Here is a 16206-nt window from a genome sequence, read left to right as displayed (position 1 = left end):
ATCTGAGAATAGATGCAGAAAAGTAAATTCCTTCCAAGTGTGTCCTTGATTGAGACTAAATGTTTTTCACCCTTTTTCCTTCATAGTGTTTCTAATTACATTCCTTAATAATCTGCCAGAAGTGACCTGGGCTGTGTGGGGTGATAGAATGGGATGCCACATGTGTGTATTTGGGTTGGTAGGAGTGGGAGTTGTCTCTGCTGTTGGCTCTTGGGCAGGTGTGACACCATTTACCCCCTTCACAGCGATCACTTGGGGAAGGAGCAGAATTCCAAGTGAGCTGTCCTGCCCAGGAGCTCTGCCCAATACTCCACAGGGCTGTGCAAGCCACACACCCCTTTCTGGTTAGGGCTACCTCTTCCTGGCTGCTGCTGGCCCAGGGCCCACAACATCACCACAGATGTTTCTGGTGCTCACCTCTCCCTTCTCCCAGTGAATTTTCAGCCAAAGGCCAACTCTGGAAGTTGACTGTGGGGTGTGTTGTGTCACTCCCTGCACAGCTCATGACTCAGCAGTTGTACAAGTTTCGTACCTGTCAAGGACATGCCAGAAACCACAAATGTTCCTAAGCCAGCAACACCAAAAGCATCTGGGAGTTTCCACTCAGCTGAAGACAACAATATCTGCAGTAGATTTTCTTGCAAATTGGTTTCATTTCATTGCCAAGAGATGAGAGCAGGAAAAGGAAGGCAAGGGATGAGGGCAGGAAAGCCAGCATCTGGATTTCCAGAGCCTGGAAGGCCCGAGATCATCAAAAAAACAAGTGACACATTACTGTGCACTGCAGTCTGTTGAAAGGGAACAAAAACACTCCTGGAAGCAAGGCCATGAAACCATTAAGTATTTTAGGAAAATCTCAGGCTGTGAGATCAATTAAAAGAAAACACTGCTGAGGTGCAAGAGAGCAAAATGCAAACATCTCTGCAGGTGTCAGCCTGAAAATATCATTATTCAAACAAGCACTGGCACTGGAGCAGCCCTGTAGCATGCAAGCCATGTCCTGGTGCCAGACACTGGGCAGGAGGGCTGCCCTGCTGCCCATGCAATGGTGGGTCGCCCAAGAAGGGGAACCTCCTGGCATCCCACAATGCCTCCCACAGCCCTGCCAGAGAGTCAGGAACAGGTGCCAGCCATGCCAGGATTTCTTCCCACTCAGCACAGCAGAGGCTGGGGCACAGCCTTGATGGTTTCATTCTGTTGGCTCACAGGAGCCGAGCTGGCAAGGAGAGCTGTGACAGCAAGAGCACAGCAAGCCCTGTTCCCTGCCTTCCTCTGCCACCCCCTACCCTGTGCAGGGATTTTAAGGTCCATGTGGTTTAGGTGTGAGGGGGAAGGGAAGGGTTGAACAGTTGAGGTCTGGCAGTAGAATAGCCTGTCTTTGCTCAGGGATTGGAGTTGTGATGCAGCCAAGATAACAGTGATTGGCATGCCCTTGTCTGGGAAGAAGGGAGTAGTTAGGGTGCAGTTGAAGGAGTGGGAGGAATCGCTACCTGCTTAGGCCTGTGGGTGATGGCTTATGTCTGGGAAAAGTGGCACCACTGTAAATGGATGGAGAGCATGGGTGGGGGGGAGAAAGAGGGGATGGTAAACAACCGAGCCTGGTCCATCCTGGATTTCCATCTTGCATTAAATTAAAACATGCCAAGGCTGATGTTGTTGAACTTCATGTCAGGCTGTTCTCTCTTCTGGTTTTCCCTTCCCAAAGGAAAATTTCCCAGCAGCATGTGTTTAACAGTGAGTGTTACAGGCAGAGATGGGGATCCCCTTGAACTGTGCAGTGTTGTAGGCATGGGAATCCTCTCTCAACAGCCTTGAAGTCATTTTCTCAACGTACCTGCATCCCAAGTGTGTGCCAGATCTCCATAAGGGCAGTCTGGCTGGGATCAAACAGGCGGCTTAAAGACAGGAGATGCAAGTGATTGTCATGATTGCTGGGTGAAGCCTCTCTGAGCAGAAGTGGGAGGCTGGATTCTCATGGAAATTCTCTGCTTTGGACAGGCATGAGGTGGGGGTTGGAGTGGGGCTGAAGGAGGATTCAGCCTGTGATGTGCCAAATGTATCGGGGGTGACAGAACAGCTCAGCTGAGCATGGGGGCAAAATATCTGGGCATGGCTTGAGCAGGACTGAGCTCTGCCAGTGCTTGGTGTGGATTGCAGAAAGCTGCATTTGATAAATGACTTTAAACATAAATTGAGTGCAAGAGGGAAGGATGGTGCTCTTAGCACTGCTGGGGCTTTCCAACCACAAGATGTACAACCAGCAGATCCCCTCCCTCTGCCCGTGTCCCCATCCCGGTGTGCTGTGTTTGATAGTCAAGTGTTTCACTGCTTGGTTTGAGCTTCTGCCTGGAAAAAATACATCCGTGGCACCTAAGAGCTATTTATAGCAGGAGTTCTCAGAAGACAGTGTGACAACTTCAGGAAACAAGGAATTGCCAAATCATCCTGCAGCGGGAAGCAAATTAACCCCTCGCCACACACACACCTGTGGGAGGCACGCATGCCCAGAGCCCCAAATCATGGTAAGAATTGGTACCAAGTGACATCATGAAGGAAATGCTGCTAAGAATCAACAAAGACAGCTTAAGATTCCTGTACAAAATGCTGTATGGGCAAGAGCTCATGAGCTTTTTGTCCTTCTGTCAAGTCCCATGGAAACAAACCCTGAGGACATGATGAGTTGGTTCTCCAGTGCCATGGCAGACACGGTGTCTGGGAAGATGCCTCCACTACAGAAATAGTGATCCCTGCTAGTCCTCAAACTGCTCTTGGCTTTGCTGCACACCTTAAAAAAAAGATGTACTGAAGAAGGCAACATCTCTCTAGTGTGAGCAGTGACAGATACCTGCACAGCTTGTTCCAATCAGGTAGATGCAATTTTGCATCAAATGTTGTTTCCCCTTTCGTAACTCCCCGACAGCAGATGATTCTCCCCTGTCAGGCGCAGGTGGGCAGAGGTCTGCAGGAAAACCCAGGCTTTTCCTCCCTCTGCCTGGTTGGCCATTGCAACAGGGTGACCTTGACCCTTTCTGGGTGAAGGGAGTTCAGTGTATAATTGAGCACTGAACACAAATCCATGGAAAACCACAACAATAACAACAAAACCCCAAGGCAGACATTACCTAACTTCAGTGTGGAGCAGTGTCCTGTCCAGTGTGTCATCCTGCCTCCTTCCTTGTACTTCTCTGTAAACACCATTTACGTGTGTGTTTATACAATCCATATGTTCCCTGCAGTTCTGGGATCCCTTCACTTATTCCACCCACTGGACTAGTTGTAACAGGCACTAAATTATGGAGGTTTTGTTGCTTGCTTAGTTTATACACCTGCAATTTCCTGGTTTATATGTCCAGAGGTTTCAGTCTTTAATTTAATATTATTCATAGATTTTATTGAGTGTTAGTTCACTTTGTAAAGCACCTTAATGGGCAGTGTCTGTTTAATTATATATGGCAAAGCCTACAGGAACAAAGGAAAATTGACACAATTTGTTACAGCTGGTTTACAAAGATTCCCTGAGGTGACTGAGCATCACTTTTCCTTTTTACTGTACTTCACACATTTCCCAACTCATGTCAGTTCAGTTCTCATCTAACCTCTCCTTCTGCAGCAGCCTCAGTGTGGCTGCCCCTTCTCCTTGCAGCCCTGAGCCCAAACCCAGCATCTTATCAGCTGTTTGAGGCAGGAGGAAGGACACTGACATAGTCCTGTGGGTTGTTTTTTTCCAGTTGCTACTGGAAATGTGCAAAATGCTGATCACATCTATTGTGGAAATGACCAAGAAGCATTTTTCTACAAGTAAATGATGGTTGAATGAATTGGTTAAAGTATCTCCTTTATGCAGCAAAAGCTGCCACAGGCACTGAGATGGTCTCTGCCCCTGTGGAGGTCCCTATCACAGGCTGTCTGGATGGCGTGTGAGGCGCAGCTCTGGTTTGTATTGCTGGAATATGTTTGAGCATCAGCTCCACCGTCTCCTGGATGCAGCATTAATTAAACAGAATGGCCCTGCTCCAGGCCCCAGTGGACAAGCATCCACATGGCAGCTGCGAGCCTTGTCAGCAGCAAGAGATTAAGGAATTAATTGGCAGGGTTAATCTTCATGTCAGGGTTGGAAATGAATTGTTAATTTGTTTGGATGAGTGTAAAGTCCTCTCGCAGCGATGGCAGGTGGGATCACATGAGGGAAAGCCTGTGAAGCTGCCCTTCCTGGGGACCTTTCTATTTAACACCTCTGCAAACAGACATCTCCAGTTCTTTGCCCCGAAGTGTGAGACTCCCGGGTGGGGTCGGAGGAGCTGGTTGTGTCACTCATGTCCTCGCAGGTGACAGCACAGCTGCTCCAGGCTGTGACATGGGAGAAGGTCTGGCTGCAGCTTGGGAGGGTCCCTTTGAATTCCAGCCTTTCTGATCTTGCTCCCTTGTGTGAAGCAGGTCTGACTGTTGCATGGGAGGTACTGGGTGAGGCCAACCTGCTCTGAGGGAGGGAGAGATGTGCTCACACCGAAATGCCACTTTTGGGGCACACCATACAAAACTTGATTGGTCTGTGTGGACACTAAATTCTCTCAGACACTTCCTTGCTCCTCCAGGACACTATAGTAGGAGAATCTGTCAGGTCAGTTAATGCTTTTCCCTTTCTGCTCTCATTTTACACTAAGGAGAGAAGAATATTTTTTCTTAGTATCTTTCTAATTTATTAAGGCTAATGCATTGGTCACATCACATTAAAACATAGGAGAAAAGCACTTCAGGCCTTAAATTATTTAAACGAAATTGTAACTTTTGCCACTTGTGCTCCCTTTTGTGCATTGATTAGTCTAATTAGTTCAGCAATAAGAATCACTTTCTCCTCATGCTGGGGTCTGATATGTTGTGACCAACGCAACCTGATTATACATATGACATCAAATAGGACTGGCCTATGCAGAGACCTGGAATCTTTCTGAGTGTGCAACAATCCTGTTGAAGATCTTGCAGTCAAAATCCTACCCTTTTGCCCATGCTTCTGTTCTCACCTCTGTCACTGCCTCATTTATGGGGAGGCTGATGCTGTTCCAAGGTGCTGTGAAATAATGAGAGTTTTCATTGCCAAAAATTGGCTGGGTTTAGCCTACTTGTTCCAACTTTCACCTTGTCTTTCATTTTCTCCTCACCCTATGGGGCAGCCAGGTGGCTGAATGTAAGCCAGACTAAGGATTTCCTCTTTTCTTTTGAAGGGATGGGTGTTTGGAGATTAATCAGTAGTACAGCTGAATCTCCTCTGTGTAACTAAGAAGGCCCACAGCACATTGCTGGCATGAGCAGCTGCTCCCGTGAAGTCCCATTTGAGTTGCCATTTTCCATTCCACATAAAGCCACTCTTCACAGTTTTTTGACTTAAAATTGTTATTAGTCACTTGTCCTAAAATGTCAATAATGCAGTGATATTCTAGCAGAGCTTTTCTGTAATGTCATTTCCTATTAATTGCTTAGAAATAATGACAATGTAATTTGGAACAAGACTGTCACCTTGTCTATGCCATATATAAAATTTTAATACTACAAGTGGACTGGGTTCATCCTAGACCTAATTAGTTCTTTGGAGAATTTACTTTGTGCAGCAGCCTGTACTGTCCATATTGATGTTAACATATTATGTAATCAGCTTTAGAAAAGGCAGCAGTCTGAAGGCTGGGTTCTGTGTCCCTATGCTAAGTCACTACCCTGAGGAGAGCACTGAAAATCAGCAGAATTTAACTAGAAAATGAAGCACAAATGGCTGGGTTTTGTAAAGGGTTGTAGAACAACTGATTATCTTCAAATCACCATTGTTTGCAAACTGTGCTTTCCAAACATGTTTTTACTGCTATATATATAGCAGAGATTTTACAAAATGAGTTAAGATGTTCCCTTTTGCTGTCCAAATTGGGTGGTGAAGTCATGGAACATGCTATTTTGATAATTTGGACCATGCCCCAGGAGTTGATTAAATGATCTCTCTTGCTCTGTACATAAACTGTGCGTTTCCATGCAAGCATCAGAAGGGTCAGAGCTGCAAACACGAGCCTGCAGGATCTGCTCTATCTCTGCCTGGCTTTTTACTACCTGTTTAAACACTAAACATATTTTAATAGACAATTACAGCATGTTCACAGAAATACTCCCCTAAAAAACCAAACAGTGGATGAAGTAGAATTGCTACTGTGAACTTTGTGGTAAGATATTTAAGTATCATTTAGTGAGAGAGATTTTTTAAAATCTAAGACCAGTATGAGGTTTTACATTTTCCTTTTAATCAATCATGACCACTCTGCATGTTCTGGTGCTTGAATAGGCTATCAAGGTACAAGGAAGAAATTCCTCCCTGGCACAGGTTGCCCGGAGCAGCTGTGGCTACCTCATCCCTGGAAGTGTCCAAGGCCAGGTTGGACAGGGCGTGGAGCAACCTGGAATAGTGGAAGGTGTCCCTGCCCATGGCAGGGGGTGGAATGAGCTGAGCTTTAAGGTCCCTCCCCACCCAAACCACACTGTGATTCCACGATCCTGAACAGCATCTTCACCTCGACTTTCCAAGGAGAAATTTCCCATCTTCCCTCAAAAGTGGAAACAGGAAGAAGAAATCAACCGTTTGTTTTTCCTCAAATCCTTGGGAGGCAGGACCTTGATGGAGATTTATCATCTCACGCCTGGCACAGGTGAGCAGGGTCGGTACAGTTTGTCACCTCTTTCCCCATGCTAGCAGGGTCTCTGCTTAAGTCATTCTGCACTCTGGTTATAAGGTTGTTCTGATGTATTTATCTTTAGTTTGTTGCTCTGATCTTGTCTAAAGGAAACAATGAAATATCCTCTAAGATTAATATATGAGATGAGAAATCCAATTAGAACTCACATCCTTCCATCTTTATGGGTAAGAGCCCCTATTACATAATAACTACAGGTGGGAGTAGGCCCTTTTTGATCAATTTGTTCCAGCTCTTGGTTATGAACAGTTCAGGGAACTAAAACAGTGACAGATGAAGGCCTAATTCCCAGATCAGAGAGGAATTAGAGATCTGTAGGGTAGAATTCAGGTATTTCCTGACATAGCACCAAACCAGAGATGAACAGCACACTGTAGATTTGACATTTTTATTAACAAAGAGCCCATGGGGCTCATTCATTAGTACAAAATACAATCATGTTCCTGTATGTTAAACAGCTTTTTTTATTTTGTCTCTTTTAAACTGTTTCACAGTTATCAAAACAAAGCCCCTGCATATTGAACTTATTATTGTGCAAACAGTAATTATTTTTAAGGATCAATTTCTGCACTAAGCCAAGTGCCAGAGAGCAGAACTTAATCTTGTTTTCACCCCTCCTTTGAAGGGCCATGTGTGCTTCCTAAGAAACACGTAATAGTTGACTTTTTTTTGCAGCAAACAATCTAAGGCCACAGTTTATCTGCAAAGAATAAAAAACAACTGAAAGATTTTTGGGGAGGGGAGGGGGGAAAGCACATCTTTACCCTTCATACTGTTGTTTGCTTGACCATGATTACACCAGGTAGCACACATCACCTATCAGGTATTACAGTCCAGAAAAGCACCTAACATTCTTTAAGCTAAGATTTTAAATTATTAACATGCAAGTTAATACACAACCACATTACTTTTCAAGTAACTATAATGGTATCTGTTTAAGGAAAAGATGCTTGTTCCCTTTCCAGATGATGTGAATGAAAATCCTGCATCGATTGTATGGACAGGCCCTCACTCAAATAAAAAGGCATGAGAGCTACATCTTGAGACTTAAATACTCATTTTTAGAATGTCCTTTCTAAATCATGCACTCAAATTTTGGTTTAAGCTGCATTTGCTATAGAAAACTAAATACTAAATGTTGCAAATGAAAGGAGTAACTGCAGTTTGGAAACGTGAATCTCCACTAGTCTGTCTTTCACACTGATGCCAAAGTGATTTGAGGTGAAGTGCTAGAAATTAGACAATGTAAGGGAGTCATACTAAAAGAAGACTAAAAATATATATCTGTGTATGCCTGTAGAAAAATCCCTGCTTCTTAAGTGAAGACAGATTTGGTAAAAAACCATTTAGACTTTCTTTAAACTGCAGTTATTGATGAAATGAAGGAAACTCAAATCACTATTTTTGTAGGTATCAGAAAGTACACTGTTTTACCACATAAAGCACCGGGTTTTAACCCCAAACCCTTCTGTAAGACATAGGGAGTATTTCTAGTAGTCCGAAATCCCCTGTAGTTCAAAGACAGGACTGTAAACGTGCATGTTGAAATGCTGTTTTCTGCTCCTGTAAGTGATCTGTTGGTGATTGTTTACTTATCCCATTGATGGCTGGCAGGAAGCAAACATTCTACTTTAAATGAAGGCAGCACAAGGGCAAGTAAATGCTGTGCCTTCAGTCTTAGCAGCAACGAACTCTCACTATTCTAAATGACCTGAGGAAGAAAACATTAAAATATTGCACCAAAACAAAATTAAACAACAAAAACAAACAAGGAAACACACCAACAAATATAGTATGGATAGCAAATGACTAGTGCAGCCCCTGACAATAGATCTTTAGACAAAAATGCAGGAGTAATGAAAAGCTTTGTGCCATTACCAGAGGACTTTGTTCCCCTGGTATCTGCTTTCACTTCAGTTATAAGCTATGTCTATTCTGGGTATATATACACCTCTCCCTACACCTCTTATCTCATTCACTAACCACAGAAACCATTTAGGGTCCCTTTTAGAACCTTGAAGTATACTGGAGCTTTAACAAGACTTTTTTTGGTCTCAAATCTGACCGTAAGTAAATATCCAAAACAGAGGTAGGCTTATAAAGGCTTTTGAATAAATAAATATTGTCCATTTTGCTAAGTATACCTGCTGCTGGCAAAAGGTTTTTCCCTTGCCATGCTTCCCCTTATCATGCTATCCATAGGCTTAAGATGCAGAAGAAGAACTCACAGTAGAAGAGGTTAGAATAATTCCCTTAAGAAATCCCTTGAAAGAAAGCATAGTGCATAAGCTTGTCTCAAAGTTCACTGTTCTGTTTCATACTTGCGTCTTGCATTCATGAAATGGTTGCCTTCATAATATTGTGTAATGGCCATCCTGTCATCCAGGGTGTCTTCAGGATCATGATGAATGAGGAAATAGTACCACTTGGCAGTCGTGAGAAGGGCAGGTTCCCATCAAATATGAAGTTAAGACTTCACTCCATGTTTCAGTAGTGTTCCTTTTTTGAATGCAGACAGTGCAAAGCTGAAGCCCCTTGAACACTGGAATCTTTTGGAAATGTTTTCTTACCCCACATTCTGTTCTACTACGCAAGTTCTACTACAGAAGTTCTGAACAACACTATGTACATTCTTCCAGAGTGTTGCAAACAAAATAGAAATTCTTTTCTCTTCAGAAGATCCACACATCTCCTCCTCGTACTTTGTGTAGTGTATCCACTTTTTGGAAAACATTCAGTATTTCATGGATTTATTTTCATTTCAGTATATTCAGGTACTTCTCAAGTATCCCAAGCTTGGCTGCTCCCGTTATCCTCTGTGCAGACTAATCCAGCAGGTTCTCTTTTATCACCAAACGTGCTCATACCTCCTTCTCCATTTTCCTTTGCCTTTCTTGTACACAGAAGAGGTTTTGATAAAGAAAACTGTTTCTTTTTTAGCTGCACTACCAGCTTAAGCAGCAGAAAGATTAAGACATTCATCACAATGATGCTCTTGTTACAAATCCTCTTCAGAGCACGAATGTAACGGGCTGCATTTCTTCTACATCAGTTGGATGTGGATCAATCTAAGGAGAGAAGACAACAATTACTGCCTGCAATTCCTGCATTTAGGTTTGTGTTTGGGGTTTTTTTTGCCATCTGACAATAAAAACACCACCTGCTATTTGTTTTCTTACCTCTGAATAAAGAGGTGGAGGCTGAAACCGGAACTCTTGTATGTAAGCAAAGACAGGACAACACAACTGTTCCTCACAATCAATAGGTGGTGGATAAGCAGGAACATGTCTGGAAAACTCTTCCTCAGACACTACATCAGCATAATTTGGTGGTGCTGAAACACAAGAGATGGTACTGTCAAATTTCAAACTATTCACAGCAAGACAACAGCTGTATTACAGTATATCCAGGACCATGAAAACTGTATTGGAAGTGCACTGTAGTCATAAATATTGTAACTGAAATTATGTTTTCAGTAAGCTTAGGTGATTCAGCAGGAATACAGAAAGTGCTGTGCTTTTAGGACAACCCCAGCAGCAAACCAGTGTTGTATCAAGATGTATTCAGTAATGAGTAGAATATTCCCACTATCAGAAGTTAGCTATTTCACTCAAGTGGGGTAAAGAGAGACTTCAGGAAGGCTGGAGTTAGGGTAACCTCACCAATCCTTTTGGATCTCGATTTAAGACTTCTCACGAGTCATACTTCCATGGCCTACATCCCTGGCAGTGCCCTTAAACTGGCACTGCACCCATCTGCTGCAGACAGTACTGTGCTGGATTAGAGAGAGTTCAATATATATTTGTTACCTTCAGGGTGTTCAGGCATGGTCAATGCCAGCCAACTCATATCCATACTAAACTGGCTGGTAATGCTGGAGTTTCTGCTTGAAAATCCAATACATGGAATAGTGCCAATCACCAGAGGCATTTCAATCATCAATTTCTTAGCACCAGGAATATGGATATACACCTATGTGACAACCCCCAAACAAAAGAAAAAACATCATGAGACCCCATTGAATGCTGCTCTTAAAAGCTGCCCTACTCCCTACACTGCAAATTATTTAAAAATTAAGAGCCTTGTCATCCCAGATACGCTTAGCTAATACCGTGGCAGCTTTCCTTAATTTTCAGCAGCTTCCTTCTGGCTGTAACTTGTCTCTAGGTGACATTAAACAATAAAGCCATCTTGACAAACTGATTATGCACTTGACTTTCAGCCTTATCTTCCCATTTCTGGAAAGAATCACTTGAGGAACCCATTCAGCTTGAAATGCTTTCCCAAAATAATCTCTGCATGTCTGAAACTAAGCTGCATCTTCCTCAGTACCATTTTTCCCTTTTCCACATTATTCCTGTCTTTCCATCTCAGAATCTCTTTGTGACCTTCATTCTCTCATGTATATAGTTTATGATATTTATTTTTCATACAGTCACAGAATGGGTTTGGGTTAGAAGGGACCCCAAAGATCATCTAGTTCCAATCCCCTTGACAATGGCTGGGACACCTTTCCCTAGATTTGTATTTATTGTTGTTCCCAAGTCAAAAACCTAAAAGCTACTCAGTAAATTCTTCTGTTCCCAACTGAATGCAGTATCCAAAGCTTGCATATTTGAAAACCCAATACTTACAGCTAATGAATATTCTACTCTAATAATGCAGCAGTCAAGTATAGATGGGGATACAGGTGGGATTTTCAGAGTTTTCCCATTCCAGGTATCTGTACTCCCAGAGGCAATGTGGTTTCCTCGGACATTGGCAACCATCTGACGGAAGGTTTTTGTCTTCCCACTGGCCAGGTAAGTTTGTGTTTGGAAAATGGCAGCTTTTGGAACAATCAAACGAGAAGAGCAGTTCTCAATTTCTGCATAGATTGGGATGGCTTCCCCTTAGAGACAGAAAAAGTCCAATGAATAATTTGTATTTACCAACTTTCCTCTGGGAGTATCAAAGCATGTTACACAGCACGTACATCATCTGCAGTGTTATGAGAACAATACTTGGTAAGTTTCCTCAAACCAGTTTATTTTTTTCAGAGTGGTATCCAGGCAGAATTATAGCCACCTACTATATTTTACACATAAACAGTGATTCATTTTGAAACATTAAGAATAGTATGAACAAGCTATAAAAGCTTTATTTGCAAATTACGCCCCAATCTTTCTTTTATATATTACTAAATTAATTTCAAGATGTTTTATTTCTTCAATGTATCTAATGTTATCAAGATGAAAGAGAAGCTGCTAAAGCTTATGAAAGTGTGAACCTACACAAGTATGATGTAAAAACCTAATTACATCCCCAATTAGGTATTTTATCCCAAATAAAAACATTTTGTTGTTCTTTACACTCACATGTACATGGACTTTCCATAAGATTATTAACAGGACTTCCTTTCAATTTATATTCCCAAGGGGAAAGACATGATGATTTTTTAAAAATTAAATTCATATAGATTTTAATTTACTTCTATTAAACAGAACTATTCTTTGAACTGCAAAGTGTTGGCTTCACTGAGATTAAAAGAAAAAACAAACCTATTAGATGCTTAATATATACATTTTTAAGGTAACTACTCTTACCATTACAGTATCCCTTCCTCTCAATTTTGGCACTGAGAGACACTGGCCCAGAGGTGAAAAACCAACAGCCAACCATCTTCTCCTGACTTCTTAGAACAGGTGTCTATAAAATACAGAGTATTTTTCATTTTATGGGATGAAGCTCTCAATCACTTGCAGTTTAGTGTTATGTATATCAGTCATTGCAATCCAGCTCTAAAACCCACTTCATCTGAATCCCTGAACTGCTCAGTGCAACTGTAGTTTTGCCACCATGTGAAATGGAACCAAGGTTTGACAATCTGGACATTTCTGCTTTGAAATCCCAGTCTGCATTTAGACTGTACTGACTAAGTAACACAGACCAGTGTGTCTTTGCATGTGCTTTGTCTTCAACGTTAGCTTTTTAAAGATCTCATGGAGTACTGTGGTGTTTATCCCCATGTTCCTCAGTGCAGAAGAATGCAGAATTATTTCATCTGCGAACAACTAACAGTTAAGGTAGGTAAATTGTTTTTATCTTTGTATCCTTAAGAAAGGATAAATATATGTATACACTGGGCTAAGGGGATGCACTTTCATTATTTACAAGCCACACAACCCCCCAGAAGTTTAGGGGCAAGAAAAAAACCATCTTATTTATTCAAGGACTGTCACATTAGATGACACTTACACTGCCTGAACATTTTCATTAGAAGAAACTCACAAGCACACATCAAGGGTCCAAGCCCAGGATCAAAGTTACTCAAAATGATTTACTGGGCAGTAGCACCCAGTCAATACCATAATGAAAACTGGTTTTGTATTTTATTTTAATGAAAAAACTTTTCTGTTTTGCACTTTTGGTGGTAGCCTTGGAATCCATTAGGACTAGCACTGCCTTCCTGATGTGCCCCACAGGCCTCTCCTGCGCAGTACCCTATGGTCTGCTCTGTCCTTACACAATGTGGGTATGATGCCTTCAGACTCCTAACTGCTGAATATAAAGGCTATTCTGCTTACAGATGTCACTGCCAAAATACCCTAAGTTCTCTCTAGAATGGATTAAAATGTAAGCATGTAATGAAGGAGAAAAAAAAAAGCCTGCTCAAAACATCTCTTAGTTACGTTCACATCATGATGTTAAAATTATCCCACCATTTTAAATAAAATAGAAATTACTCATTCATATTTAAATGAATAGCCATTTAGATCCAGTTGCTATCATGAAAGTGCAAGGTATAATTTTATATTATTTTCGTAATATGGGTTGAGATAAAAGAATCCAGCTCATTAGCTTCCATCTTGCCTATTTTCTCATTACTTAATGCCTGATCTTTCTTATTACTCTACAGTATTTCCAGTGATTATTAAAAACTCAATGCTTTAATGTGGCCAAATCTGTCATAGGGAAATAACTGAAAGGATCTCTGGAGCAGCTGCGTGCACACACTTCATGTTAGAAAACGACATGCAAAATGCAGGGATACGTAACATAATGGCCAGAGCCTAAATGACAGGCTGAGCATGATTAATACTCTTCTCTAATTACTGTTCCTCAACCTACTATTATTGTAGAGTTTAGGACACTGCAGCCCTGTGAATGTAGTTGCTCTGGTAAGAGTAACTACTCTGCGCTCATGCATTACTATTATTAAGCCTTATTATGAAGCCTGCCTAACTTTTTGGCAGGAACATCTCTGCCAGCAGGGATGTAATCAATGGTATTAAAAAAACCACTCTGCTTGCTATTCACACAACCTAAGATCATCTATTTATACGGAAAAGCTTAGGGAGCTTATATGCTTCCAGAAGTCAGGAAATGACACTCTGGAATTACATGGGAAGGGTTATGGCTGCTTGGAAATGGTTTATTTGCAGCTGGTTTTACAGGGGAGGAGAGGAGGAGTGGGGGACCCTCTTACCAAGAGAGCTGGTGAGCTGACATCAATATGGCTGATGACCTGGAGCTCTGTCTGCACACTCTGGTCAGGTACTGCAGGCCTCTCCAGAACTGCTTTCACAAAGTACTGAATGCTGCCATACTTCCCAGTAAAAGAGGTCACCAGAGGTCTGAAACAAGCAGTCATAAAATCATTACCCTCAATTAATAATTCAGCTCTAAACATTAACACTTCCTGCATACACAAACATTTCCCAATTTACAGTTTGTACTTTTAGGGCCTTGGGGAAGTTAAAGGAAACAAGGCCTCTCTGTGCAGCACTTGATTAAGACAAGTATATAAAGCTGATACTAAAAAAACCACAAGTCAAATTACATTAAGGTAATGTTCCACTACAAGCAGCATCCAGCACAATCCCTTCAGGTTGGATTATTTAACTTACTCTTGAGGGAGCTGAAAGCTGAATGGAAATTCGTGTCTTCCATCCAGAAGAACTAAGTTTTCCTCACCTGTAGGATAAGAATGAATAGTATGTTTTAGTTATTCCAGAAATAGAACAAAGGAGACACTTTTACAAGTTATTTATGTGTTAAAACACCCAGATGCACAAAGTTTTTATTGATCCCAGTGGGTTCTGGACTGCAGCCCATGCTTTATTTATGCTGTGATTTCAATGAAAAACAAGAACCAAGGAAACATGGGAGACCTTGAGATTCAGTTCAGGACTCAGGCCAATTTCTAATCCAAAATGGCTTCTCCAAAGCATAAAGTGAATTTCTTTTCAGCAGGACAGCAATTAATCTACTTTTCCAATTAACAATTAACCTAACTTCTGTGCTGAAAAAACTGCAATTTAAGGTCAGTATGAAGAAATACTATAAATATACGAGCTCCCCGTTTATTCATATGTAGGGCCTACTGTTACACAATTCTCAAGGCCTAAATCTACTTTCCCTACAGATCAGGCTGAGCTGCATGTCACCCTTACAGAACAAAATGTCGTTGTTCTGTCTTTAATTTTTCAATGCTGCCATAGTGCTGCACTGTCTGGGTGACAAAGCTCGGCAACAGCGAGCTTCCTCTGCTTCCTTAATCCATCGGATGAGCCTGACTGCTTCCAGGGTCTTCCACGGCAGCTTCCCAGCAGCTGCTTGTACAGCACAACCAGCGCGGAAGGGACCCACGGAATCCACAGAAGGGCCGAACCTCTGCAGGAAACCCAGACAACGCAGGGAATCGTGCTGCGGATTTTATTCCGGCTCCGTTCCGCGTTTCAGCCACCGTACCAGGAATCGCGCAGCCACTGATGAGGCAGTGGCAGCTTCCCCGGGCACACGGCTGAGCGCGGTGCCAGCGCTGTCCTGTCGGTGCCCCGGCACCCACGGTCGCCGCGCATTTCTTTGGGCCCCGATGCCCATTTCCACCCGGAGCGTTCCCCCTCCGCCTCCCCCCCGCTGCCGACCGTGGGCGCCTTTCCGCAGCCCCGCCACCCTTCCCCGCTCCCGCAGCGCCGCTCCTCCGGTCCCACCTCCGCCGCGGCTGCGGGAGCGACCGGGCCCGCGCCCGCCTCCCGTCCCTCCTCACCTTCGGGCGGGTCTCGCAGGAGGCTCTGCCGGATGTCCAGGTACCGCACCTCGGCCTCCCGCCGCGGCCCCGGCCCCGGCGCCCGCACCGCCACCCCCCAGGTGCCCGCCCCGGACACCGCGCCGGGGCTCTCGCTCCAAGCGACGCGCGCCCGTCCCGCGGCCTCCAGGCGTAGCCCACGGAGCGGCAGCGGCCCCGCCAGCTCCAGCAGCACCTGCCCCGACACCGTGTCCCCGCTGCAGTAGCCACCGCCTCCGCCGCGCCGGGCCTCGTCCTCCAGCACCAGGGCCAGCGTCTTCACCGCGCCGCCGGCCCCCGGGCCCGGCCCGGCCGCCGCCATCGCTCCCCGGCCGCGGGGGAACCGCGCCCGCCCTCGCCGAGCGCTTTAAACCCGCCCGTCTCCGCCAGCGCCCGCGGCGCCGCGTCCCGCCCCCGCGCGCTGCTCATTGGCCG

The 16206-nt window shown here is 43.7% G+C and overlaps 1 protein-coding gene across 1 annotated transcript; it reads right to left on the bottom strand.

The window, feature by feature from the left end:
• Positions 1 to 7096: 7096 nt before the first annotated feature.
• ARRDC4 (arrestin domain containing 4) lies at positions 7097 to 16121 on the bottom strand. The gene is made up of 8 exons (XM_042039354.1): positions 15754 to 16121; positions 14612 to 14678; positions 14191 to 14338; positions 12308 to 12410; positions 11357 to 11613; positions 10532 to 10694; positions 9902 to 10056; positions 7097 to 9790 (listed from the first exon to the last, which is right to left on the bottom strand). Exons 1-8 carry the CDS (start codon positions 16091 to 16093, stop codon positions 9734 to 9736), a joined length of 1290 nt encoding a protein of 429 aa, XP_041895288.1. The 5' UTR covers positions 16094 to 16121; the 3' UTR covers positions 7097 to 9733.
• Positions 16122 to 16206: the final 85 nt, after the last annotated feature.

This window comes from Corvus kubaryi, unplaced genomic scaffold (genome assembly GCF_017639235.1).
Source record: "Corvus kubaryi isolate FWS band 111438036 unplaced genomic scaffold, C.kubaryi_AGA036_p1.0 37394, whole genome shotgun sequence".
NCBI classification, from domain to species: domain Eukaryota; kingdom Metazoa; phylum Chordata; class Aves; order Passeriformes; family Corvidae; genus Corvus; species Corvus kubaryi.
This window is presented reverse-complemented; position numbering and strand designations above follow the sequence as displayed.